Genomic DNA, 26,378 nt, shown 5'->3' with positions numbered 1-26,378 from the left:
CCAGCCCCTGCAGCTTTATCTCCCAATCTGATTGGGAATAGTATACATTGGCTATGCCTGTTGTGTGGCGGTCCATCGATGTGATCCTCGGACTGAAAAATGTTTGCCATAATCTGTTGCACTGCAGCCAACTCAGAAGGGACAGGAAGGGGGGAGGCATGAGTTTCAGGCACCTCCGCAGCCAGAAGAAGCTGAGTTGGGGATTGTTGTGTCTGAGCAGGATCGTGCGGGAGGGGGGCAGCCTGCTCTTCAGCCAGTTCCCACGAGTAACGCCCTTTCTGAGGAGCCGAGCGCACCACCCCCAGTTGATGCAGAGGACTTGGGGGAGGAAGCTTCAGAGTCAGTGCCAGCTCCTCCTTTTCCAAGCAGTTCCCAGGAGGATTCCAGCGTGGCACCGCCCCCTGACCTCGAGCCTGTTACTCGGGAGCAGGTGTCTTCGGATGAGCTGTTGGATGCGCGTCCCGAGATTACGTTCAAAAACATTTCCTATATAAGCCTGCCGCTCCCAGTGGGGGGTCGTTGAGTCAACTTCCTTCACATGCTGCAGAGCATGTCTAGAGTATAGTTAGGGACTTTAGTGAGTTAGTGTAGGGTTTTCTATGAAGCGCAATGCCTTTGATGTATCCATTACTCTAATAAAACGAGATTTACTTGCACACACACTCCAGCCTCATTCTTTCGGCTCTGAACGGGACATAATCTGTGTTATAGAGATGCCCATCAACTCTTCAGCCCCTCTGTAGACATGCAGTAGTCTTTTGTTACCTTTGCTGGATGTGCTGTAGGTTAGCCATCCATGTACAAAGAAATTCACTAATGGGCAAAAAATCTTGCGGTTTAAAAATGTACCTATAGCCAAAAGATATTTCTATCAAACTTTAAAAAGCAGGGAAATTGGGCAGCTATAGTGAATGCACCAGGGGAGCTCAGAGGCACATGTTACCAGATTCTTCCAAGCTACACAGGAAGTGGATTGGACTGTGAAAGACCAACCCAAATTGTGTTTGCATTTTGACAAATTTGTAAGGCAGTACAATATCTCAGAGAGGAGGTCAGGTCTCCTGCTCCCCTGGTGCATTCACTATAGCTGCCCAATTTCCCTGCTTTTTAAAGTTTGATAGAAATATCTGTGGGCTATAGGTACATTCTTAAACCGCAAAGTTTTTTTGCTTATTAGTGAATTTATCTGCTTTTTAATCCGGGAGGTAAGAAATGGGATCCTGTGCAAGTTTGCTGAGAATGGATTGATCATTTGCATGCTTATTGAGTTCAGTGGGATTTACTCCCATGCAATCATGGCTAGGATAGGTAAAACTGACCATGGAGGGGGAGGGGAGGGTAGAGGGAAGAAAGAAGGGGGAGAGGGGAAGGGAGAGGATTGGAAGGAGAGGGGGAGGGATGAAGGAAGGGGCAAAAGGGAGGCGATGGGAGGGAGGAGGAGTGGAGGGCAGGTTTGATCATTTGCATGCTTATTGAGTTCAGTGGGATTTACTCCCGTGCAATCATGCTTGAAAATGAAATGGACTGCCTTCAAGTAGGTTCTGATTTATGGAGACCCTATGAATAGGGTTTTCATGGTAAGCGGTATTCAGAGGTGGTTTATCATTGCCTTGAGAACCCTGGTTTCACAGGTCATAGTCCTAGGATAGGTAAAACTGACCATGGGGGAGGAAGAGGGGGAGGGGAAGTAGGAGGAGGGGGATGGAGGGGATTGGAGGGGGATGGGGAAGGGAAGGGAGGGGTGAAGGAAGGGGGAGGGAAGGGGTAAGAGCGAGGGAATAGGAAGGAGGAGAAGGGGAGGGCAGGTTTGATCATTTGCATGCTTTTTGAGTTCAGTGGGATTTACTTCTGTACAATGATGCTTAGGATAGGCGAAACTGACCTGGGGGAGGAAGGGGGAGGGGAGGAGATTGGATGGGTGGGCACTGGGCAGAGGGGAAGTCCCTTTCCTTTCTAAAAGAAAACATTGTGAACAGTATCATTCTTTTTCAGGGTTTCCCTCACCTTTTTATTCTATAGCAAGCACATGTAAGTTTCCACCCAAATTTATACCAGAGCTGTCCCTGGCCAAATCCACACCAGACCTTTATTTCCCTTTTGATAGTCATGGCTTCTCCCAAAGAATCCTGGGAAATGTAGTTTGTGAAGGGTGCTGAGAGGATAGGAGAGGCCCTGTTCCCCTCACAGAGCTTCAGTCAAAGCTGCTGACTGGAACTCTTTCAGGGGAATAAGTCTCCGCTCAGTACCCTTCACAGACCAAACTTCCCAGGATTATTTGGGAAAAGCCAAACTGAAATAAAAGTCTGGTGTGAGTGTGCCCCCTGATTAGGCAAACCCAGCAGCTGTGAGTCTGACTTTAGAACACTGACAGTTGGTTCTTATTATGCCTGGCCTTATCATTGAGTTCAATGCTAAATTTCTTAAATTAATTAAAAATCAGCCAGGCATTTTTTAAACTTTTAAACTGCAGAAGATGAAGATCAGCGTATGGGGCAAGGTCAATAATAGGATTACAGCTACTCTTGAACATGGCTTCTTTTTAATGAATTTCAACAAATTATGAGAACTCTTGACAGAAAAAAGTCCAAAAGGGGTCTGGTTTCTCTCTCTCTCTTTTTACACTTTGAACTCTCGATTCTCTCTGACTGTTTTGTGTATCCCCATGAAAATTTACAAGGTTGTTAAGCAGGAGTTTCTGAATTCAGGAGTATAAGTTTTGTAAGGTTTTGTTTTGAAATGAGCTTATGGGAAGCATCAGAATGGCATGGGGAGTATTTTCAATTTAACATTGCAGAATGCAAAAAATCCATGCTGACTAATATTTGCCACTCATACTTATATGAGAGACAGTTTGGTATAGAGGTAAAAATGTGTTGCCCTAGGACTAGGGAAATCTAGGTTCAAGTTCCCACTTGGCCATAAAGCTCACTAGGTGACCTTGGGCCTGTCATTGGCATAATCTCAGCCTAACCTACCTCACAGGGTTGTTGTGCAGAAAAAATATGTACTGTCCTGAGCTCTTTGGAGGAAGGCTAGGATAAAAATTGAATAAATAGATAAATAAATATATATCCTGTTCTTCATTCTAGGAGCTGCAGGGTTCATGGATGGGGTTGGCTCATTTTTATTCTCACTACAATCCCGTGAGGTGTCTCATACTGAGAGTACACGACTGGCTCAAGGCCAACCAGCAAACTTTATAGTCTGAACAAGGACGTGAGCTCTTGTGTCTCTGGTCCTATTTTTTACTACTACAACACAGCGGTTGTTGCTGAAAAACATGAGGAATGCTAGGAAGTAATCCCTATCAGGATGTGCTTCAGAGTGATCATGTAAAAAGTGTTGTAAGATCAGCCCTGTTGTCTGTAGCTTCTCATTGTTGGCCCTTGCTGTGATGGTATTAGTTGTCACTTGCTTCTCATATATGCAAGCTTCCTTCTCCTGGAATTGCAGCATCAGTTTTGTAACTTAATAAATATGGAAATTGTCCAACTATACCTATGTGCACCTCAGTGACTTGATGCAGTTTTGGGACTGAGGGGAGGGAACTGCATTGTACATCAACTGAATGCTAGAATCATGATGAGAGTCAGGGTTGCACATGTGTACACAGATCTTATTTTGGATTAGGCACCTCCTGTCCTGCAGCTCTGAAGCCATAAAGACAAAACTACTCTGGAGTGAAGTCTCTCGCCCTGTAAAACAGTAGTAAGATGACACAAGCTACAAAGGAGTGAGGACAGTTTTGCCACATGCTGAGTACAGATGTGTGTTAGAATGGTTGTCTGAATCCATTCATCTCTCTCGCCCTGTATAACAGTAGTAACATGTAACAGGCTACAAAGGAGTGAGGACAGTTTTTCCACATGCTGGGTACAGATGTGTGTTAGAATGGTTGTCTGAATCCATTCGTCTCTCTCTTCAGATGGCTTCTGTACTGTCCTTTCCAAATTAAGCCATATGATATCTCCTGCTGGGCCCTGCATGGCACACAAGGGGTTATTATCTCATTTCAAATGCTTTTTGAGGTTGTCTAGGTTGAGAAATTGTGATATGCAAATCTCCTGCATGGCTGTGTGTGGGTTTGAATCCAGGTTTTCTAACACTTTATCCACAACACTGTGCTTGCTCAAAAATATATTTGACAAAAAAGTCAAACCAGATCTTCCATATATAAACATTCTTCTTTCACATGCATTACTTTTTTTTTTTTAAAGAGACTCTGGTTATAGCCACAACTGAGGGGGAAGGGGAGACCTGTTAGAAAAGCAGAATTGCCTCTAGATAGAATATTATCCCGCTTTCTCTGAAGCTTCAGCGGTCATTTTTAAGAACATTGTGTTTCTGTGGGAAGGAGTCCTCAAAAACGCCTCCATCACATTTCAGATCCTGACAATCTTATTGCTGTCTTTGAGAGCATCATTTCCAGATGTCTCCTGCAGGCTTTCCTAAGTCACTTTGAGGGTATTACAGTAAAATGTTTGGCAGCAGAAAATAAATCTTTTCTCTCAAGGATTCTTTTCTTTAAAAAAAGCAAATGTACCTAACTGAGGGCTGTTAGTCATATTAGACTGCTTATGATGACACTTGCTTTTTCAATTGATTTTATCAAACTTTGCGTACTGGAGATGGTTTTCGTCCTTAGTGTTTGCTGCTCAGGAGAGAGGAGAGGTTTCTCTCCCCAGCTTTTTTCTCTTAGGACATAGAAAATAATTAAGAGCATTTCTGAAGCAGTGGTCAAACTAGTAGCAACTAGTAGTCATTTCTTTGCAAGAACAGACCCTTTTTCATAAACATAGCTTCTGCAAATGATATACTTAATGGGACTTGTGAGGCCTGACGGTCAAGCCTAGTGTGACCAGAGGCCTGTTGCTATCTTTATGGCCCCTTGAAAAGCGGGCCCTATCTTTAGGCAGGATGAGGTAGCTGCCTCAGGCGGTTGATTTTGGGTGACATGAAAGGGAAGCAAATGGTTAGTTGTTTACTTTATTATGACTCTATTTTTACTGCCAGAGAGGAGAAGAGGTGGTAGTTGGATTTTCTGCCTCAGTGCCAAAATAATTTAACCTCCCTTGGATAGTATTAACCTTGACCAGAACCCTTTCAACCCTTCCCTCACAGCTCCAGTTCTGCATTCGAAGGGGGTCATATTTGTATATATATATATAAAAAATGGAAAAACTGCATTGGGAAGCCAACTAGTTGAATAAAGCCCATACACTCTCCTTTTTGCTCTTCTCTTCCTGACACATTTTAAGAATGCACTCCTCCTTTACTTTGTAGGTCACACAATAGCTCCCTTCACATGTATCTGCAACTGCATGGGAGTTCCTTCCCTATAGTGGGATTCCCATAATGTGTAGTGAGTGTGAATGTGAATAAAGTAACCATGTACATGGGCTTATCGCATGGGTCTTACCCAGCCAGGAGTGAGGTACATCCTATCTAAATGTGTTTGTGCCTGAATAGCCCCTTTTGGTCAAGCTGTGCCATTGTCTGCCTCACGCCTGAACTAATGTATAACATTGGATGTAGGGCAGGTGGGTATGGCTTGGCTGAAACTGCCTTGTCAGCCAAATGGGGAGGCCTGGTGGCCAAATTTGACCCGTGGGCTGGACCAGGTTTTTCACTCATGCTGTAAATCGGGTGTGGGGAACCTTTGGCCCTCCCAGATGTTTCTAAACTACAACTCCCATCAACCCCAGCTAGATTGGCCAAGAGGGATGATGGGAGTTGTAGTTCAGCAACTTAATGAGGGTCAAAGGTTCCCTATATCTGCTCTATTTGTTGCATGGTCAATAGAAGAGGACTAGGATGTATGCCTTCTAGGAAGCACACATTATACTTGGATCCTCTGAAAGTGAGCTGAGCAAAAGTGTTTCCATCTATTGAAAAAAGAAAATGGAAAATGGTGAAAATGGTGAAGCAGGAAAAGGGTGTCTACTCAGACATGTAATTTTATTATGTATATTCTTAAACTGTTGATTTTATCTATATTTTGATAATTTTGTTATGGCTGCTTGTGTTTAAAGTCTGTTGATTGTATTGTTATTTTCTTATGCCTATTTTTTTACTGTTTTACGTAAATAGTTTTGTTAAATCTTGTTAAATAAAATAGTGGATAGGGGTTTGCAAATGCATCTCAGTTCATGCTGTTTTCTTTTTAATATTGCAGCATTTATCTGAATTATCTTGGAAACTAGTAACAGCTTGGTTCGAACAAGAAAATATTACTCTCCTTTGTAAAAGTAGAATGCAGTTTTCAAAAGAACAGGGGAAAAAGCTGTCCCTAAAATGCTCTTTCATTTCTTGCAACATCTGGAGTTTACTTCTTTTTAGAGAGAGAACTTGTGGGCTTTGTGTCTGCAAAGCTGCTTTGCCTTTTAAAAAGCTATTTATTTTTAAATAAAGTGCCAGTGCTCTCACACGGCATTTGTTCTTACTTATAGTGGCTAGGAATATTAAACATGACTAAATGCTATAACAAATGGCAGCATGTTTTAAGACCAAAGATTTATAGATTAGCTTTTTTGAAACTAGCTGAATAGCGAGTTGTCCTCCCACATTGGCTATTTTCCTGCAAGTGCATAACAGTTTCTGGCTGGACTGTGAATATGGGATGCCCAGGTTTCACTGTGGGGTGGCTGTTCTGCACTGGATCCAAGCTGAGTGCAATTTCCTATAGATGTTGGTGTAGTTCAGCAGATTGTGTTGGATTTGGGGGATTTTCTCTTGGGGAGCTTACTATTTTTCAGCCTGTACCTTTCATGTCTGAAATGGGAATACTGAGGCTCTCATCTGCAGGGTGTGTGTGAGATGAAATAGATAAATACCTTCTAGCTTGAGTTCTTCACCATAACAGTACACAAACTCACAATCCACTATTAAGTATACTATGCAATTCTGTATGAAAGTGCTATACACTTGTTCTTTGATTATTCACAGTAATGCTACATACTGGTAAAATGCTTATGCTACTTATTCACCTTGATTATTTTGCTGAGATGCAATTTCATTAAATCACTTTCCTGTTTTCTCATCTGTGCAGTGCGATAGGAATGGTAAAATCTTGTGCAGGTCTTGTGAAGTAGAATCATATAGTAGTAGAGGTGGAAGGGGCCTATAAGGCCATTGAGTCCAACCCCCTGTTTAATGCAGGAATCCAAGTTAAAGTGTACCCGACAGGTGGCTGTCCAGCTGCCTCTTGAATGCTTCCAGTGTTGGAGAGCCCATCACCTCCCTAGGTAATTGGTGTCATTGTTGTACTGCTCTAACAGTTAGGAAATTTTTCCTGATGTTCAGTTGAAATCTGGCTTCCTGTAACATAGCCCATTATTCTGTATCCTGCGCTCTAGGATGATCGAGAAGAGATTCTGACCCTCTTCTGTGTGGCAGCCTTTCAAGTACTTGAAGAGTGCTATCATATCTCCCCTCAGTCTTCTCTTCTCAAGGCTAGACACATCCAGGTCTTTCAGTCTATCCTCATAGGGCTTTGTACCCAGTCCCCTGATCATCCTTGTTGCGCTCCTTTTAACCTGTTTCAGTTTGTTTGCACGCTTCTTAAAATGCGATACTCAAGATGATGCCTAATCAGTGCTGAATAGAGGGGAACTAGCACTTCACACAATTTGGAAAATATACTTCAGTTAATATAACCTAAAATAGCATTTGCCTTTTTTGCAGCCACAACTCACTGTTGGCTCATATTCATCAACAACAATTCCAAGATCCTTCTTGCATGTAGTATTGTTGAGCCAAATATCCCCCATCTTATAACTGTGCACATGGTTTATTTTTCGTAGGTGTACAACTTATCCCTGTTAAATTCCATTCTGTTGTTTTTAGCCCAGCCTATCAAGATCACTTTGAATTTTGTTTCTATCCTCCAGGGTATCAGCTGTCCCTCCCATTTTTGTATCATCTGCAAATCTGATAAGCATTCCCTGCACCTTCTCATCCATGTCATAATAAAAATGTTGAAGAGCACTGGGCCCAGGACCGAGCCCTGCGGTACCCTACTCATTACCTCGCCCCAGTTTGAGAATGAACCATTGATAAGCACCCTTTGAGTATGATTCTATGATTCTGTAACCAACTGTGGATCCACCTGGTAGTTGTTCCATCCAGCCCACATTTAGCTAGCTTGCTAATAAGAATATCATGGGGCACATTGTCAAAAGCTTTGCTGAAGCTTTGCTGTATTATGTCCACAGCATTCCCACAATCTACCAGGGAGGTTACCCGATCAAAAAATAAGATCAGATTAGTCTGGCAGGATTTCTTCTTGATAAATCCATATTGGCTTCTAATCACTGCATTGTTTTCAAGGTGCTTACAGATTGACCGTTTTATAATCTTCAGAATTTTCCTAAGGATTGATGTCAGGCTGACTGGTCTATAGTTCCCAGGTTCTTCCCTTTTGCCCTTTTTAAAGATAGGGACAACATTAGCCTTCCTCCTGTCATCCGGCACTTCACCCATCCTCCATGATTTTTCAAAGATAATAACAGTGGTTCCGAGAGTTCTTCAGCCAGTTCCTTCAATATTCTAGGTTGCAGTGCATCAGGCTCTGGAGATTAGTGATTAATCTCCAGTTATTAGGTATTCCTTGGCCATTTGTCTATCAATCCCAAGCTGCAATCGTGCTCCATCAATTTTACATTTGCCAGGCGGGTCATAGACCTTCTTTTGGGAGAAGACTGAGCCAAAGTAGGAATTGAGCATTTCTGCCTTTTCTTTGTCATCTGTTATCATTTTGCCATTGTGTAGCTGTACCACTATTTCTTTTCTCTCTTTTACTATGGATGTACCTGAAGAATTTTTTTTTGTTGCTTTTAGCATCTCTTGCTAACCTTTGCTCATTCTCAGTTTTAGCCTTCCTGATGCCATCCCTGCAATTCCGTGCTATCTGTCTGTACTCTTCCTTTGTGGCCTGGCCTTCCACTTTCTGCATGTGTCCTTTTTGTTTTCAGGTCACCTCTAACCTTTTTGTGAAGCCACATTGGCTTTTTCTGTTCTCTTCCCCCCTTTTTTCCTTGTTGGAATTGTTTGCCATTGTGTCTTTAGAATTTTTATTTTTTTTAGAAACTCCCACCCATCTTGTACTCCTTTTCTCATTAAGGTTGCTTGCCATGGACATTCATAGATTATAATCTATAAATAGATTATAAGAATGTAAGAAGAGCCTGCTGGATCAGGCCAGTGGCACATCCAACATCCTGCTCTCACAGTGGCAAACCAGATGCCTATGGGAAGCCCACAAGTAGGGCCTGAGCTCAAGAGCACTCTACCCTCCTGCGGTTTCCAGCAACTGATATTCAAAAGCTTGCTGCCAACAACTGTGGAGGCAGAGCATAGCCACCATGGCTAGTGACCATTGATAGCCCTGTCCTCCATGTATTTGTCTAATCCTCTTTTAAAGCCATCCAAGTTAGTGGCCATCACTGCCTCTTGTGGGAGAGAATTCCATAGTTGAACTATGCTCTGCGTGCAGTACTTTCTTTTGTCTGTCCTGAATCTTCCAACATTCAACCTCATTGGATGTCTCCAAGTTCTAATATTATGTGAGAGGGAGGAAAACCTCTCTGTCCTCTTTATCCATGCCATGCATAATTTTATACATTTCTATCATGTCATCTCTTGCTTGTCTTTTCTCTAAACTAAAAAGTCCCAAATGCTGCAACCTTTCCTGACAGGGGAATCACTCTATCCACTTGATCATTCTGGTTGCCCTTTTCTGAATATTTTCCAATTTGTTTTGAGGTGATGTGACTGGTACTGCACACATTATTCCAAATGCGGTTGCACCATAGATTTTTATAACAGCATCATGATATTTGCAGTTTTATTTTCAATTCCTTTTCTAATTGACCCTAATGTGGAATTTGCCACTTTCACAGCTGCCACACTCTGGGTCAAATCTTCATCGAGCTATGCAATAGATCTCGTTCCTGGTCAATAACTGCCAGTTCAGACCCCATGAGTGTATATGTGAAATTAAGATTTTTTGCTCCAATGTGCATCACTTTATATTTGCTTATGTTGAATTCTATTTGCCATTTTACCACCCATTCATTCAGTTTGGAGAGGTCCTTTTTGAAGCTCTTCGCAATCCCTTTTTAATAACCCTGAATAATTTAGAATAATCACCAAATGTGGCCACATTTCTACTCACTCCTAACTCTGGATCGTTTATGAACAAGTTATAAAGTGCTGCTGTCAATGCTGATCTTTGGGGGACTAGCTAGTAAATTCCTACAGACATCTGAATGGAAGTTTTGGAGGATCAAATACTTTGGTCACTTCTCAGATTAGTATTTGTAATATTATTTTTGCAACCATATGTGACAATTATAAAAAAGACCTCTGCATTGTGTTTAAGGAATTCACTCTTCAGAATTGTTCTTGAATTTCAGTATCTGTGCCCATATTGTCCTTCTTGTTATGGTATTGCCCTTTCCATCCGTTAATAGTCTTTTAAATTTAATCTTGTTGCTGAGAGAGACATCTGCCTGTTATGCACTGATGCTGACAGTTTATGCATTGTCCTGAATGAATCGTGTTGCAACATGCTTTTGGTTGTAGACAAGTCGGGGATAGGAAAGAAGGGTGATAGTTTTTGTCTCATCTTGCTTCAGAAGCCTTGTGAATTAGTGCATTACAATGCTCTGGACTGGATTTATTTTCTGCTGTAGTCAATCTAGGGTGGAGGAACTTCAGGGTGGAGCCTTACGTTATGGCAAAAATGAGAGCCTTGTGCATCATTCTCCTTAACTACACCAAATGTTGTAAAACATGTGATGTCATTGTGCTGTGCGTGTCTCCACTGCATCCACCCCGGAGCAGCCAACAAAGCAGATGGGAATTGGGGAAACCTGCAAAACAATGATGGCATGCCATGTTTCTTATTATTTATTGCATTTATGTTCCACCCTCCTCATTTAATCCCCACAACAACCCTGTGAGGTAAGCTAGGCTGAAAGGCAGTGACTGGCCCAAGGTCACCCAGTGAGCTTCATGGCTATGTGGGGATTCGAAACCTAGTCTCCTGAGTCTTAGTCCAACACTCTAACCACTACACCACACTGACTTGGATTACTAGATTTTACACAGCAAAAGGGGAGAATATGGGACTGCTGTTGCTGCCAGTAGCTACACACCTTTCCTCCTAGAACTGAAAGGAAGCTGTGTTTAGTACAAGGAACTAAATAGATTCTATGAGGTGACTGTTCTTGATTGGCTGAGTTACAACAACAAGTGTAGTGGGGTGGGAGGTGGTGAGACTTCCTAGTTGGAGTTCCCAGTGACTAAATTTCAGGACTTGCAGCTGCAAACATCAGTCTTAGATGGCAGCCAGCTGCTTTGAGCAGCTGGAAGGCGTCACCACAAACATGTTCTTGGGAACTGAGAGAATTGCAAGGAAATGTTGCTTTCACCCAAAAGTCTCCAGTTCTGGGAATAAATAGTTGATCAAAATAAAGTGGCTAAAACTTTCACCTAAAAGTAAGCAATGGAAAAAGCACTTCTGCTGCCAGCCTGTTTAGCAGGAAAACATCAACATGGTTTACTCATGCCCACTCCCATGCTAATGTAGTCAGGATGTGCTAACTGGATGAGCCTGTATATCTTTTTTGTGAAATTGCTAGCAGAATTCTTGATTTCCAGGAACAGTCTCCGCTTCTCTAATTCCTAGAATTATTTCCTCCCTCATGGTGGTGCACAGTTTTCATTGTGACAAAGATTTCAGTTTTGTTGATCTTAGTCACACACATCCCTCTGCTGCAAAAAACCACTCCGTCCCTGCATGAATACATTTACCATGTGGCAACTTAACTTCATTGTGTACTTGACCACTTGATAAGGCTGCATCATCTTGTCTGATGGTGAGGAGAATTGTACCATATGTCCGCACCTGGTTAGAAGTCTGGGAAAACAGTAACATCCTTGTTGGCAGGGTGATGTAGATCAAGGTTTCCAAACCAGTGGTCCACAAGCTTCATTCAGGTGGTCCGCAGCATGTCTGTGGATTTGTGGTTGAAGACCAGCGATGGCACATCCATTGTATTAAATATTCTTATTGCTCTTTCATTGTATTTTAACTGCTTCTTTTATTTCTTATATTGCATTTTTTGTATTACAATTTTAATACTGCGGAATACAATAAAATTCAATATATAAGATATAAAAGAAACAATAAAAATACAATTAAATATCATACAGCATCTAGCACAGCACATTACAATTGCTACAACAGGCAGAAAAATCAGTAAGTGGTTTGCCAAGACCACAATTTTGAAGTGATCCATGGGGAAAAAAACATTTGGGAACCACTGATGTAGACAATCAAATAGTCACATGAAGTTATCACTTGGTAAATGGAAGTCTGAATCCATCCACTGTAAGGCCGCCTTCTGAACGTTGTGTCATCTTATGCCTGGGAAGCAATTTAAAAACACAGGATGTGGGAGATGCACATTGTAACTAACTCAGAATCTTTTGAAGCATGATTTTGTGGTGGTGGTGGTGGGATCCAGGTAAGTACATTGATAAAGACCTGCTTGATTTAACTGAACTTAACTGGCCCTTTGCCAAATACAGACAAATTTGGGATACGGGAATGCAGCCAATTTTATGTTTTATTAATGGAAGATCAAAGCACAAAAGAAAATTAAGCTTTGTTGTTCTGTCCTCTGCTGTAGCCATTTGTTATAATTATTACGTATATAATGGCATTTGCGTATATGGCACTTTACAAAGAACAGATATGACAGGTCCCTATCCCAAGGGCCTTACAATCCAAAGCAGGCACAGGGAAACAAGAGAAGAAGGAGGAAATGGAAGCATTGGGTAGACAGGGCTAGAAAAATCTGATTGCTACAATTGCATGTACTTTGGTTTAGTTACAGGATGGGTGGAGAACATGTGGCCCATCAAACCCCAGCTGTCATGGCCCACAGACAGGGATGATGGGAATTGGAGTCTTGCAACATCTGGAGGACCATCAGTTTCCCCATCCTTGCAGTAATGTATAGGAACATTAATTCCAGGGGAACACACAGTGTTGAAGGCTGAGAGACGGTGACTAGGGCAGTGAATAGGCTCTTTGGGATCTGGTATTGCTGGAGTTCACAAGGTGAGAGGGGTAACATAGGACCCACCTGGGTGAATATGACATCCCTGAGCAGTCCTTAACTGCCTGGACTCAAGGAGGCTCTTCGGCTTTTCAGGGACCTAGGCAGATCTTATTTCACCTGAATGGGATCCTACAGAGACCTTTCAATTTTTAAACTGCTTTCCATTTTTTCATACACCTTCCCTGTATAGCCTGAATGAAGAAGGAAATGGTGCCATTGAGCAGGCAAGTAATAATACTAGGCAAGGGGTGAATTAAGGCTTTCCCTTAAGTGTTGCAGGCAGCATGTTCCTATGGGAGCTGACAACTCATAAGTAGCTTGACAAGGTATGCCAACTATATAAACAGAGGCCAAAGCTTGTGAAAAATGTTTAAGTAACTCATGAATACATATTCACCAAAACACTTAGTAGCCATAGTATCTCCCAAGCCTTAATTACCCGGTCTGCTATAAAATGAAATACTCATTTCATGCCTGTGGGTCTGTTGTTGTGAGTGCTTCCTGTTTAGATGGGGGAAGGATGGAGTTGGGTCTTATAAGCAAAAAAGTCACATCCTTGTCCTTGCAGTCAAAATGTGGACCATGAGGGGCAGGAAGGTTAAAGAGGTGAGGGTAACAGGGCAGAAAGGTGTGCAAATACAATTACACATGCTTAAGCTTAGTTTAAACTTGGGGTGGGGTTGCGCCAAAAGTGTCATGGAAGAGGTGGCTTTAAAAAGGGATTTGAAGGAAGAGAGAGATGGTGAAATACATATGATCTGGGAGGGAGTTCCAACAAGGGGCCACAGGGAAAACGGGAGACAGGTAGCTAAGGGTGGTAGATCCTGAAGAAAGACTAGGACATAGTGGGATATGACTGCTTCCTGAGACTGGATAATGGGGATAGCTCAGCAGTTGGTCTGATAGAACAGGATAAGCGATGTTGGGCTATATGTACATGGTTGCCAGACTTCTCCTGCTTCTGCACTATCGAGGTAGTTGTTTGGCAGACCCATTGATGGCAAATCCTAGTGCCTCGTTTAACTGTAACCGTTCACTTTGTTTGTTGAGCAGTCATCTTATTTGTTTGCCCAAACTTTGTAGGGAGGTTAGATGATGCTGACTATTAATTGAGCAGCCGTTCCGATCTGTTTGTGGGGAGTAGACAATGCTGCATCAAGCAAATGATATCCTACACTTTCCAGTACATTTTCCCATGACTTTCCTTATAGCAAAATGTCTGGGGGTTTTTTTTGCGGGGAGAGCGGATTTGTTGCACAAGAAAATAGTGGCAGTCCAGAAGCACCAATAAATGGAAGAGAGGAAACAATAGTTTGGCCAGAGAAGTCATTAAGACAATTACTTAAAAACAGAGTTGTGATGGCTAAGTACTAGACAGAGGTTTTATGGGATGTGCTTAAAAACAAAAATTTGGGTGTCATCGTCAACCTGCAACAATCATTACTATGATATTGTGGCTTGTGTTCACCCATTTCAGTTTGCAGGAGGTGGGCGTGTGGGCATTTGCTTTCAGCTGCTTCCATATTTATCCACTTGCTCAGATGTGCCATCTGCTGACTGATTTAAAAACAAACACATTTTGGGCCTGTTGATGGAAATTTGTTCTTTTCCATCCAACTTTTTAAAAGTTACATTTGACCCAATAAAATTCTCATTAGAATGAGGCTTCACAGTGGATCAATTGTGGATCCCTGCCCCATCAATTTACTTCCCCCAACAGACAACCTGCCAACCAACCTCCCAAAGCATTTTTTTTAAAAAAATAAGAAATTGGAAAGGGCAGAGAGCCCTGGCAGGTGTCAAGGAGAGTATTGGGGGGTGCTGTGCTGCCCACAGGATCCTAGATATATATGATGATATGGGGCACTTGTAAGTCACATTTTGTATGAAACTTCCAAGGAGCCAAGTACAGCTTGTGTGGCATGCTAGACATGCTGTTCAGGGTGCATGTTCAGAAGTCTTTTTCTGTATAGAAGTAGGCATAAAGGCAGTAGCAGTTGTGATCCTCTGTGTAGCTGTAAAGGGTGTCTGAACTTTGGAGTAAAGTTGGGAAGTGGGTCTCAAGGATGGAGAAAGAAAAGTCTCTAGGACCTATGTAGATTAGATGATGTGGGGAGGAAAGGATGATGTTGTCATGTCAGATACCCTGGAAATAAATGCATGTGTAGGAGTGGAGGCTGGTGGCTCAAATGCCAGTGGGACAATGAATCTGCTCTGGGTTTTAGTCAGAACTTTCAAGGAGTAAACAGCTCTTTGAAATTTCAGACTAAAACCTGGAGCAGATTTACTGTTCCACTGACATCAGAGCCACCAGTCTCCACTGACATTATAGTATTTATGGTAAAGGGCGGGTAAGAAATCTAATAAAGTGAGAGTGTGAGCCAGTATACTATTTTTAGTTGCACACTTCCAGTTCACATTGTGCCTTGGTCACAATCTCGCTAGATATAATGGGTGTCCAAGTTCCTGTGAGAGTTGGAATGCCATTAAGCTATTTATGAATAGGATTAGGAAGAAACAGGGCTGAACTTCACACTCCATTGGGGAGAGGGGAGGCCTGTGTTTTGGAGCTTAATGTGACTTAAATATTCCCAGAATGTTAAAGAAAAAATGGAAATGGACTGCCTTCAAATCGATTTCGACTTATGGTGACCCTATGAATAGGGTTTTCATGGTGAGTGGTATTCAGAGGTGGTTTTACCATTGTCTTCCTCTGAGGCTAAGAGTCAGTGACCGGCCACGGTCACCCAGTGAGCTTCATGGCTGTGTGGGGATTTGAACCCTGGTCTCCCAGGTCATAGTCCAACACTCTAACCAATTCACAACTGAATCATTATTTTGTCAAGACCCAACCTTTCAGCCTAGAAGACACCATTTAAGAGATATTCCTCACTGCTTACCTCGTAATGAATGAAGGCTCATGTAGCTGGGATTAGGAAGAAAGGGTTATATATATATAGTCAGTGGTGGCTGGTGGCTCTATATCAGTGGGGCAGTAGAGTGCGCTCCGGTTTTTAGTCTGAACTTTGAAGAAGCTGTCCAAGGTGCTTAACCAGCTACCACTGGCTATAGTGGAATCCAACCACTGAGGTGAGCAATGCAAAAATATCCAATGACTTCCCTGGAGGGGTACAACTGTACAATTTCTCATACTCCAACAACACTTAGAAGCCAACAAAATTCATCTATAAATGCCAAAATAAGTTTCACTATACATTGACAGCGTTCAGATTTTCTGCCTTCAGGAACCCCTTTTGGTATCAACTCATCTTCCAAGGATCCTTGGCACATTTGCCACAGAACTCTAGCACTGCAGATTACATGTATGTATTTTGGAGGGAGGGGGCTTTCTAGGATGCACACTCATGTCTGTGCGGCACTGGCCAGGCCTATATAGAGATGCGAAGGCCTGGAAGAAACCTGGAATTTTTTTATTTTTTCCTGTTTTTTCCCCCTGAAGCCTTTTGTTTTTGTTTTCCAAAAAACGGGGGAAAACAGCAAAAATAATTTCCCCAAATTTTTCATTCCCCCCCCCTCCCGGCCTGTTCAGCTTTCCTTTCTTAAACTGCATACAACCTAGAGCATGTGCAATACTGTCTCCTGCAGCTGCGTCATGCTAGGGAAGATCTATGGTGGTGGACAAGCCACCGGAAAAGATGTTTGTCGCTCGTTACTTATCTTTCTATAGATGAGCTAATGATAAGCTTTCAAGGAGTTCCAAAGTTTCCCTGAACACCGTTTGACACCACTGTTCTAAAGGGTGATGCACATTTGTGTCAAATCCAAATTCCTAGATATAGTCATGTTGCTTTTCTTTTTTTAAATAAAGCAGTCTTTTGATCTTTCCATGTCTCTCTTCCTTAACGTTTGCTTTTTATATTCGTATAGTTGCCTGTGGATTATGGGTACGACTGCCAGCACAGCTCAGCAGACAACAACAGCAGCATTTGAGCATATTCACGGCAACGGAACCATGGAGGATCGCCATTCCCTCAGCATCCACTCCTTCCAGACTGTGGCCCTCCACAACAACAAGGCCAAGTCAATTATTACCAATAAGGTGGCGCCTGTAGTCATTACGTGAGTTGCCCTAGCCAGTGGTGATCCTGACCTTCCTTCTGTGGTGGCAGTTCGGAGCTCCTTTGTCTTCTAAAATGCCTGTGGATGCTTCCCCATGTCTCTCTGCTTCACAGATTAAATGTAGACAAGATGTCTGATGCCCGTTCCCTTTGCATCTGCAATTTGGTAGAAGAGGCAGATTTCCATACACTTCTACCATTTTAGTCCTTCCTTACATCTCCTCTCCTCAGTGCTCCAAAATAGCAAGCCACTATTTTGTATTTTGCTCCAGCTGATGGACTTCAAGCTTCTAACAACTGGAAAAAAGTACACCCTGCAAGCCCGCAGTCTGCATGCCCCTGCTCTAAACCATGAGTAGGTGATGGGTGAACTTGCAACCCTTCACATGTTGCTGGCCTTCAGCTTCCAAGATCCCTGACCATTGGCCATGCTGGCTGGAACTGGTGGGAGTTGAATCTGAAGCGTCACAAGCTACCCATCTCTGATCTCAAAGAATCCCTCAGTGCAGTCCATTGATGTTTTACTCCATCTCCCTTTTTGTAGTCCTAAGCAGGCAGGGAGAAAAGAAGCTTTATTTTGCTCCCAGTTGGTCGCTGGTGGGTGTTTTACTTGCTGGGTAATAAATTGTGCAGGCCTGCACTAAAGGTGAGAGAGCTTGAAAGAATAAAGTCTCCACAATTGGTCTGCCTTTCTTGCTCACTCATCGGTGGAAGATTAACTTGATCTGGGCATTGAGGGATCTCCTGATTCTTTACCATTTCTTGGTTTGCTTCTAAGCTGCCCTGTTGATAGTGCTTTTTCCATTCCAGTGTATGAACTGAAGAAAAGCCCCTCTGGATCAGGCCCATCTGCTCTGGCATCCTGTTCTCACAATGGCCAGCCAGGTGCCTGTGGGAAGCTCATAACTAGGACATGAGCACAATATCACTCTTCCCACTTGGGCTCACCAAAATTGGTTTTCAAAGCCACAATGCCTCCACCACTATGCATGCAGTAGAACTTAAATCCCATGACGGAAGGATACTTCTTAAACATCTCACCCTTATTCCCTGTTTATCCAACAGGGTCTTGCTTTTATATGCTTGTTGGGTTGTCTCTTAGGGCTGGCTCACATCATTACTCATGGCTATCCATAAGGGTGCAGAAAATATAGACTCCCTCACATGTTGAAATATGGCTAAGCATAATTGCACTTGCAGGTGTGATAGGCTTCTATATAAAATGGAGCTCGTTGACATCTGCTAATTTGCAAGATGATCCACACAGGCAGATAAATTGTGTTATACAGTGTTTCTGGTACCACAGCACTTTGGACTGCAGGTGGATTGAATGCATCACATTAAAAATACTCCCACTTCTTCAGTCTGAAAGGGTATCGCCACAGGAACTTTCTACTATATGACTTCAAGAATGTGTTGAGCTGTAATAACTGAGGATTGTGAGAGTATCTGGCCATCGCTTGCTTTTCTCACCTCCTTTTGACTTTTTTTACTGTTGCAGAGCTTGCATCCTGGGAATGGGGAAATGTCTATATGTGTGTAACAAATTATTGCATCTGTACACTGCATTGGAATGTTGTCACGCTTGTCAAAAATGCAATTAAAAACCCTATTTAATAGCATAAAGTTCCACTATGAATTTCTTTCATGTGGTCCTTACAGCTACAACTGCAAAGAAGAGTTTCAGATTCATGATGACTTGTTGAAGGCCACCTATACTGTTGGGCGGATTACAGAGTCTACTCCGGAGCATTACCTTGTACAGGTGAGCGCAGTAGACTTGGCTCTGGGCATCCAGTATGCAGAGATGGAGGCATAAGGACATAAGAAGAACTAAAAGCATCCTGCTTCCCACAGTGGCCAACCTGATGCCTCTGAAGAAAGCAGAGCATGAAGTTGTTTGCCTTCATCTGTTGTTAACTCATTTGGCAAATGGTTTTCAGTAGCAGACTGTCTCTGAGCAGGAGGTTCGCTATAGCCATCATGGCTAATAGCCATATTCTGTATGAATTTGTCTCATCCTGTTTTAAAGCCATCTAAGCTAGTGGCCATTGCCACATCTTGTAGCGGCAGATTCTGTGACTGAACCCTTATATCCTGGCTCAATTACTCAGATCATCTGCTGGAGGATCATTGGTTGTCCCCTGAGTTGGTGAACCTCATATGACAACAAGAAATCGAGCCTTTAGTGTCACTGGCCCAGTCCTGTGGAATGCTCTGCTAATAGAGATTCAGCAGGCACCTTCTGTTGTGACTTTTAAATGCCTGCTGAAAACTTTTCTGTGTCATCAGGCTTATGCAGGCAATTGAGAAGATATCTTTCTGCATTAGTTAGTTTCTGGTTTTGAAATTTTATGTGGTTTTATCATGTATTTATTTATATATGTTGTAAACTGCTTGAATTCTTGTAATGAATAGCTGCATATAAATATTTTTTATGAATATAAATAAATAAATTTTGTATGTGAAGCAGTTGGTTGCTTGATTTTGTATCCTGCTGCCTTTTTCACATTGAAATACGCACTATCCTTTTTCTGTTTTGTTTTTTAAACAGGGGAAATATTTTATGGTCCGTGACGTATATAGCAAGTTAGATGTCCTCAAGACTGCCAGCAGCTGCGGTGCTCCGAACTTTCGGCAAGCCAAAGGAGGATATTCTGTGTTTGGAATGGGCCAGCCCAGCTTAAGCGGATTCAAGCAGGTCCTGCAGAAGCTCCAGAGTGATGGCCATAAGGTCTCTGTGTGCATGAAAGTAAAGCTAATACAGAACCTGGAATGGGAATGAGAGTTACAAGTTGGATTCTTGGATTCAACAGGGATGAGCTGTTTGTGGAAAAGGGAAATGTCCTTTCTCGCATGCTGCTGAAGGCCATTGTGGTCTGCTTAGTAATTATTTGGATCCCCTCCTTTCTTTAAGGCATGATGCCGACAACATTTTTTTCTGGCTTGCAAAAGGTGGTTGATCTCCGGTTCTAGATCTATTTAGAGCAAAATGAACAGTTTGCTGTAAGTTAGAGAGGTACATATAGCCTTCCTCACAAGTTCACTTAATCTGTGAGGAGGCTGTGGTGCTGTACAAGCTAGCCCTGCAGCTCTTCCAAGTCATGCCCCCTTTGGCAACAGTGAGAGTGGGACCAACATACATACATCTGTTTGCATGTAAAACTCCTCCGTCTGAGAGGGAAACCTGGGACAACGAGGATTCCTCCTTGTGTGTTCTATGCATGTACATCTGCACATGTGTAGGGCCCCTCCACATGACCCTTTGAATGTGCAGCTAGCGTGTTGTGTGGCCAGTGCTTGTCTTGAAGCCAGGGGTGGGGCTATGTAATGTAACTCCCACAACCTCCACATGTTCTTTCAACACATGAAGTGAATCCCTACCCCACAAGAAAAATGTGTGCACGTGTTTAATGCATACAAATATGACTGTTGGCTGTGAACAGAACGAGATTCCATTTTATTATGTACATGAAGAAATGAAGTGACAGTAGGAATATGCTTCTAGTACTGCATTTATTCTTCTTACAGCACCTAGAAGCTTTGCCCTGAGCTATTGCACATACAGGACAAAGAATAATCCAGGTTTGTAAACAGATAGTCACCAGAGTCTGAAGTAAGAGAGAAAAAGAAAAGAATAGGGAAGTGGCAATGTGTTAAATTGGCTCTTACCCTATATCAACTTGCAACTTAGCTTACCAACAACTTTTAGCCAACATATTCCTTTCTGTCGCAGCAGGAATGCATTGTGTTCTGTGTCCGTGAGGAGCCAGTGCTTTTTCTGCACATAGACAATGACTTCATGCCATACACCCCCAGGGGAAAGGAGAACCTGCACGAAAATCTACACAGCCTGCAGAGGGGTGTCAAAGTAGAAAGCCTGGAGCTCTCTATTCGGAAAGAGGTGATTATGAGTGCATATGGAGGTAGCCTGGTTATTCCTTGTTTCAATGGCTTGTCACTTATTCCACAAAACCAGAGTTGGGAATGTAGGAAGCTGCCTTATACTAAGTCAGACTATTGGTCTATCTAGCTCAGTGTTGTCAAAACTGATTGGCAGCACTGGAGTCCCCTTGGGCATATTGTGTGGCTTCTACTTCAGGTACTTGGTCTTATTTTTTATCTTTTAATAATATAACTAGATAATAGGCGCAATTTTTAACTAACACGTCCCATAAACGCAAGGCTTTCCGCTTGCACGACAGGATTCGCCCCCCTTTCCTTCCTCCATGCATGCCCCTCTCCCTCTCCAAATGTGCTCTGGAGTACTGTAAGAACTAAAACAGATTTAGGGTGGGTGCTTAGGGAAGGGGGGGAGTCCCATTGTGCAAGCAGAAATCCTTGCACTGACAGAATGCATTTCTTAGAGCTGTTTAGGATACAACTCTAGGTATGCACGTAAATTGAGCTGAACATGTGGTGCATGAAAGGGAAGTAAATGTGTGTGTGTCCTCTGAAATGGGAAGCCATCTTGGAGAGTTTCACATTCTACTGAAAGGCCTAACTGAGACTTTACCGTGGTGTTATGGCAGCCGTTCCATCATGGTCTGGTTCAGTGTTGTTTCAGTAACATCTATATTACTGGATAGAACTGGACTGGACCATGGGGAAGTGGCTCCCAGATTGCCATGGTAACATATCAGTTAGACTTTTTAATGACACGTGCAGATCTCTAAGATCTCTCCCAGTTCAGTGACACAAACCCTACTTGGGTAAACCATGTGAGTGAGGTGAAAGAACTGCTTCATCTAACTTAACATTACTGGAGCAGCATGATGCTCTAGCGTTTCTGTGATAAAGCATTAGTTAGGCCAAAGGGTAACTCCTGGGAGAAATGTGTGTGTGTGTGTGTAAGTTACAGAGGTGTGTTCTAAAAAGCAAGATTCTTCTCAGGTTGATTTATTGGATTTATCTGTTGAAGATACATGACTTTGCCCAGCTGAGTGAGAACATGTATTATGTCTACAATGATATCGAGCATTTCAAAGATGAGCCACATTCAGTGAGCATCCGCTGTGAAGAAGACATCCATGTGACAGAGGAAGTGTACAGGAGGCCAGTCTTCCTGCTGCCATCTTACAGGTAACTTTCTATGAGAAAAGAAACTTGTGCCTTCCCATTATATCATTGATGTTAACTTGGATATCTGTCCTGTTCACTGTTCTTTGCCCAACTTCTTTGTTTTCTTCCAGGTTTGTGTTTAAAAAGAGGTGGGGGGTTTTCCCCCTCCTTCCTGAGGTAATAGAACTGTGAAAATATATTGCACTTTTCTCAAGGACAAATATTTTACCTGTAAAAATTTAAAAAAAAAACACAATTTTTTTAGGGAGGCAACCTGTTACACAGCAAGCAAGCAGTTATACCACTGAGGGACCATATGCTGTTAAGAACTAAACAGAAACCCTGCCTCAGAGGCTTATTACTGAACAAGTGACATAAAGAATTAGATGGGGGAAGGGCAGGGTGAGGTTTAACAGCATGTCACAGGCATCCTATGTGGAAACTTCCTTCTCTCCATGCCAGCATGTTGAATTAACCTAACTTCTAGGTGCCTGGATTTGACAACACTGTTTAAAAGGAAAATTGCCTGTAGCTTTGATTCTGGTCATTTCTCTCTCTCTCTCTCTCTGATACCAGTAACAACCCTGTGTGCCCTCTTCATTGGTAGGTACCATCGTCTTCCTTTGCCTGTAGATGGAGCCCCTTTGGAAGCACAACTTGATGCTTTCATCAGTTTCCTCAGGGTAAGGGGTACTACCAGATGTTAAGGTCTATGAACTGTCTTGTGTATAATGGTCTCCATCTGAAACAGGAGGCAGCATGCAAAGCTGCTGTTGCTCAAGACAGCAGAAGTTGGATGCCATTTGTTCCTGTCTCTTGGAGATACCTGTTTTCCAGGAAAGCATTTGTCTTTCCTTCTCTTTTGTTTGCCACTGCTGTGTATGTACAGCAGGGAACTGTGGCTATTTCTGGCTGTCTGGAGCTTATACCTGAATATGTGCATTTGGCGGGTGCCTGTATTTGCTTTGGGAATGTGTTTCTCAGATGTGCTTTGATGCCTGATGTGGAAAATCCAAATACCCACCACACAGTAAAAAAAGAAGACAAAATGGTGCATGATCCAGCCAAAGTTAAATACTTTTTTAAAAGTTTCATAGACTTTAGTTGAAATCAGCATGGCTTAAAAGTGCATGCCTTAAGCTGGTTTGCCTAAGATTTTTTTTAAAAAAGTTTTGTTCTGTTGGATCTAATATAATAAGGTGAAGAGATGTATTTTTCAACATTTCTGACTCCCAGGTTTTCACCTTTTTTAGCATGTAAACTAACTTGAGGAAGGTAGTTGTGTGTGTATATATGTATGCATGTATGTAAGGGCCTCCTGGCTTTTGGGGGACAATATGCCATTTAGTGGTATTTGTTCATTTTGTATCCCACCCTTATACACTCACACTCAACAAAGAACATTCCAGGCAGTTCAGATAATTTTTAAAACAAAACGATGATGTATCATAAAAAAGAAATTAAACAATAGTAAAAGAAACAACAGCAGCAGATAACAATCAATTGCCTTTTGTCCTCTTATCAACTCTTCACTTATTTATTTAAACATTTATTTCACCACCCAGTGAACTATGTCCTTCGTACCGCTATAATGTAGATTGGGAGATGAAACATGCTGGCCTTTCACATTTACCTAGAGAATGATTAGATTACTTGACAATTTTATGTGCGCCCAAAATAAATTCATGGGTTGGACTTAAGTGGGCAGTGCCTTTGTAAAAAAACTGCAATCCAGCTTGAAGTGTCAGTTGCAAGTGTGTTGTGTTTGGTGGGATTAAGACAGTGGATGTGGAACCCTGTGGCCCTCCAGATATTGTTGGACTCCCATCAGCCCCAGTCAGCCTGGCCAAAGATCAGGGAGGACAGTATTTGGAGGGCCACAGGTTACGCATTCCTGAATTAACCTATGTGTTACACCAGTAACATAACCATACATCCCCTGTAAACAGTGCAAACAAGATGGAGACTAGTTTGGGAGAAGTGCCACTACCCTCTTTCTGTCATGCCAGGAGGTCCAAGATTCCTCCTTCTCTCCCTCCTCTCCTACAGCCACACAAGCCTGTAATCTATAGGCTTTCTAGTGGGAAAGAGGGCTCTCTCTTGGCCCTGTTGGGTTGCCAGTTGTTTGGGGAAATGCTAGCCCATGAAACGTCTGCACCATAATTTTGTTCCATAGGAAAGTCCAAATGTGCTCCTTCGCCAAGACCCCAGCAGGCCGCCTCCTGTCCTGCTCTTCAGCTGTCAAACAGGAGTTGGAAGGACGAACTTAGCCATGGTGTTGGGCACTCTGGTGCTTTATCACCGCAAGGGTGGGCTGCAGAAGCAAGAGTAAGTGTGTCTTTTCATCCAGAAATGAAACTGGAAGGAGGATTGTTGGTTTGGCTGGTATTGGAGATTCTGACTTCCCTACATCCAAATGTTGGAGCTACACTCTTTAAGAACTGTACAGCTTCAAGGGAACAAAAGGCTTTGTAAGTTTAGCCCCCATACATCAGTCTGCCTCACACATCAGTCCTTGTACCCTGGCCCACAGAGTATTATTGTCTATTTGTGCTATAATTGTGACAGGTGGAGGAAGTGTGGTAGGGCAAATAGTTCCAGGTGTCTCAAGTAACTGAGCCAAGCCACAAGCTACAGGGGAAGTGTGTGGAGGAAACCCCAGACCCCCTAGGGTTTTTATCCTGGGAAATCATGTATTGAAGCATACTGCTTTAATTTCATTATTTAGGTATTGCATGTGGATGGTCAAATCTTTCCAAAATGCAGAATTGCTAAATAGGGCTATAAAACTATTGGTTTTGGAGAAATCATTGATTCTTGCAATTTTGTGTAAGTGACCAGATCTTGAACCAAAATACTATTTTAAAATGGATGGTGCTATTTTGAGAGTGGTCATACTGAATGCCACAACTTGTATTTTTATTGTTAGGGTAATGGTCTGTGCAGGAAGGGATGAGATCTGGTAACTTGTCTAAAAAGTGTGGAATTAAAAAGCTCTGTGAACTTGAGTGTGTGTGTGTGTGTGTGTGTGTGAGAGAGAGAGAGAGAGAGAGACAGAGAGAGAGAGAGAGAGAGAGAGAGAGAGAGAGTGCACTCTTCATGTTAAAGAAATCCTCTTTTGCCCTTTTCCAATTACAGCCTTCCACAGTCCACTAAATTCTTGCCACGGGATCAGTTTCGGATTATTCGGAACTTCATTGACATGGTACCAAAAGGCCAGCAGTTAGTTAAGGAGGTAAGTGAATTTATATTGATTTGTAGATTGAGTGTTGTAGCCTTGGTGACAAATACTTGAGGAGACGTACGTCCATCCCCTGCTGCGCTTTCCCTTCTGTGCCTCCCCCACCAAATTGCTACTAGCTAGCCCTCCAGAGAGAGAGGCTATCTGAGGTCCTTGCCCATGGTATCTGCTGTTGCAGAGCCAAACAGACAGTAGCTCTTTGAGGCTAAATGAACAAATAAGAGGGATATGCTTCCCTGGTGCTGCCCTTTGGTTACACAAGGTTGTGCTATGTAGGCTGTGCGTGGGGCTCAGTTCCTACTGCTGGTAGTTATTATGTTGTCAATGGGTAAACCCCTTATTGTCCAGAACCATTTGTCATAACTCACTTCACAATGACTAATCAAGTGCTAAGCTATGAGGGCGGTATATTAGGGAAGCTGGAGGATCCTAGAAGACAATTTGTTGTGTGTGGAAGTGAAGCATTGGTTGGAGCACTATTTTTAGCAGAGCTTGGAAATGTTACTTTTTTGAACTACAACTCCCATCAGCCCCAGCCAGCATGGCCACTGGATTGGGCTGATGGGAGTTGTAGTTCAAAAAAGTAACTTTTCCAAGCTCTGATTTTTAGTTTACTTAGCATAATTGTTAATCTGGCCTTGGAGGAGATTAAAGATGGCTTTGCTACCTCCACTTTCTTTTTGGGTTTTATACAAATGCACAACTTTAATGAACCCCATGGATGAGAGAATGAGTTAGTTTAGTCAAAATCAAAGCTGTTTCTTCTATCCTGGTTGTTTTCCTCTCCTTTCCCCCTTTTTTTAAATTTTGCATGAAGAAAGATGGTGCATTTACACTGGAGACTTTTACACACATCCTTTCTGG

At 42.5% G+C, this 26,378-nt stretch overlaps 1 protein-coding gene across 7 annotated transcripts in view; it reads left to right on the top strand.

Annotated features, from left to right (window-relative positions):
* PALD1 (phosphatase domain containing paladin 1) overlaps positions 1-26,378 on the top strand; it is a 195,678-nt gene that overhangs the window by 51,989 nt on the left and 117,311 nt on the right. For all 7 annotated transcript variants that reach the window (XM_061635274.1, XM_061635276.1, XM_061635272.1 and 4 more), the window contains 8 exons: positions 17,022-17,213; positions 18,875-18,977; positions 19,767-19,946; positions 20,952-21,116; positions 22,134-22,294; positions 22,881-22,956; positions 24,450-24,601; positions 25,412-25,508. In XM_061635274.1, the coding sequence (XP_061491258.1) occupies positions 17,035-17,213; positions 18,875-18,977; positions 19,767-19,946; positions 20,952-21,116; positions 22,134-22,294; positions 22,881-22,956; positions 24,450-24,601; positions 25,412-25,508 (1,113 nt within the window). In that variant the 5' untranslated portion in view covers positions 17,022-17,034. The remainder of the gene's footprint in view (positions 1-17,021; positions 17,214-18,874; positions 18,978-19,766; positions 19,947-20,951; positions 21,117-22,133; positions 22,295-22,880; positions 22,957-24,449; positions 24,602-25,411; positions 25,509-26,378) is intronic.

Source organism: Rhineura floridana, chromosome 7 (assembly GCF_030035675.1).
Source record: "Rhineura floridana isolate rRhiFlo1 chromosome 7, rRhiFlo1.hap2, whole genome shotgun sequence".
In the NCBI taxonomy this organism is placed as follows: domain Eukaryota; kingdom Metazoa; phylum Chordata; class Lepidosauria; order Squamata; family Rhineuridae; genus Rhineura; species Rhineura floridana.
Note: the sequence above shows the minus strand (reverse complement) of the source record. Positions and strands in the feature narration are given on the sequence as shown.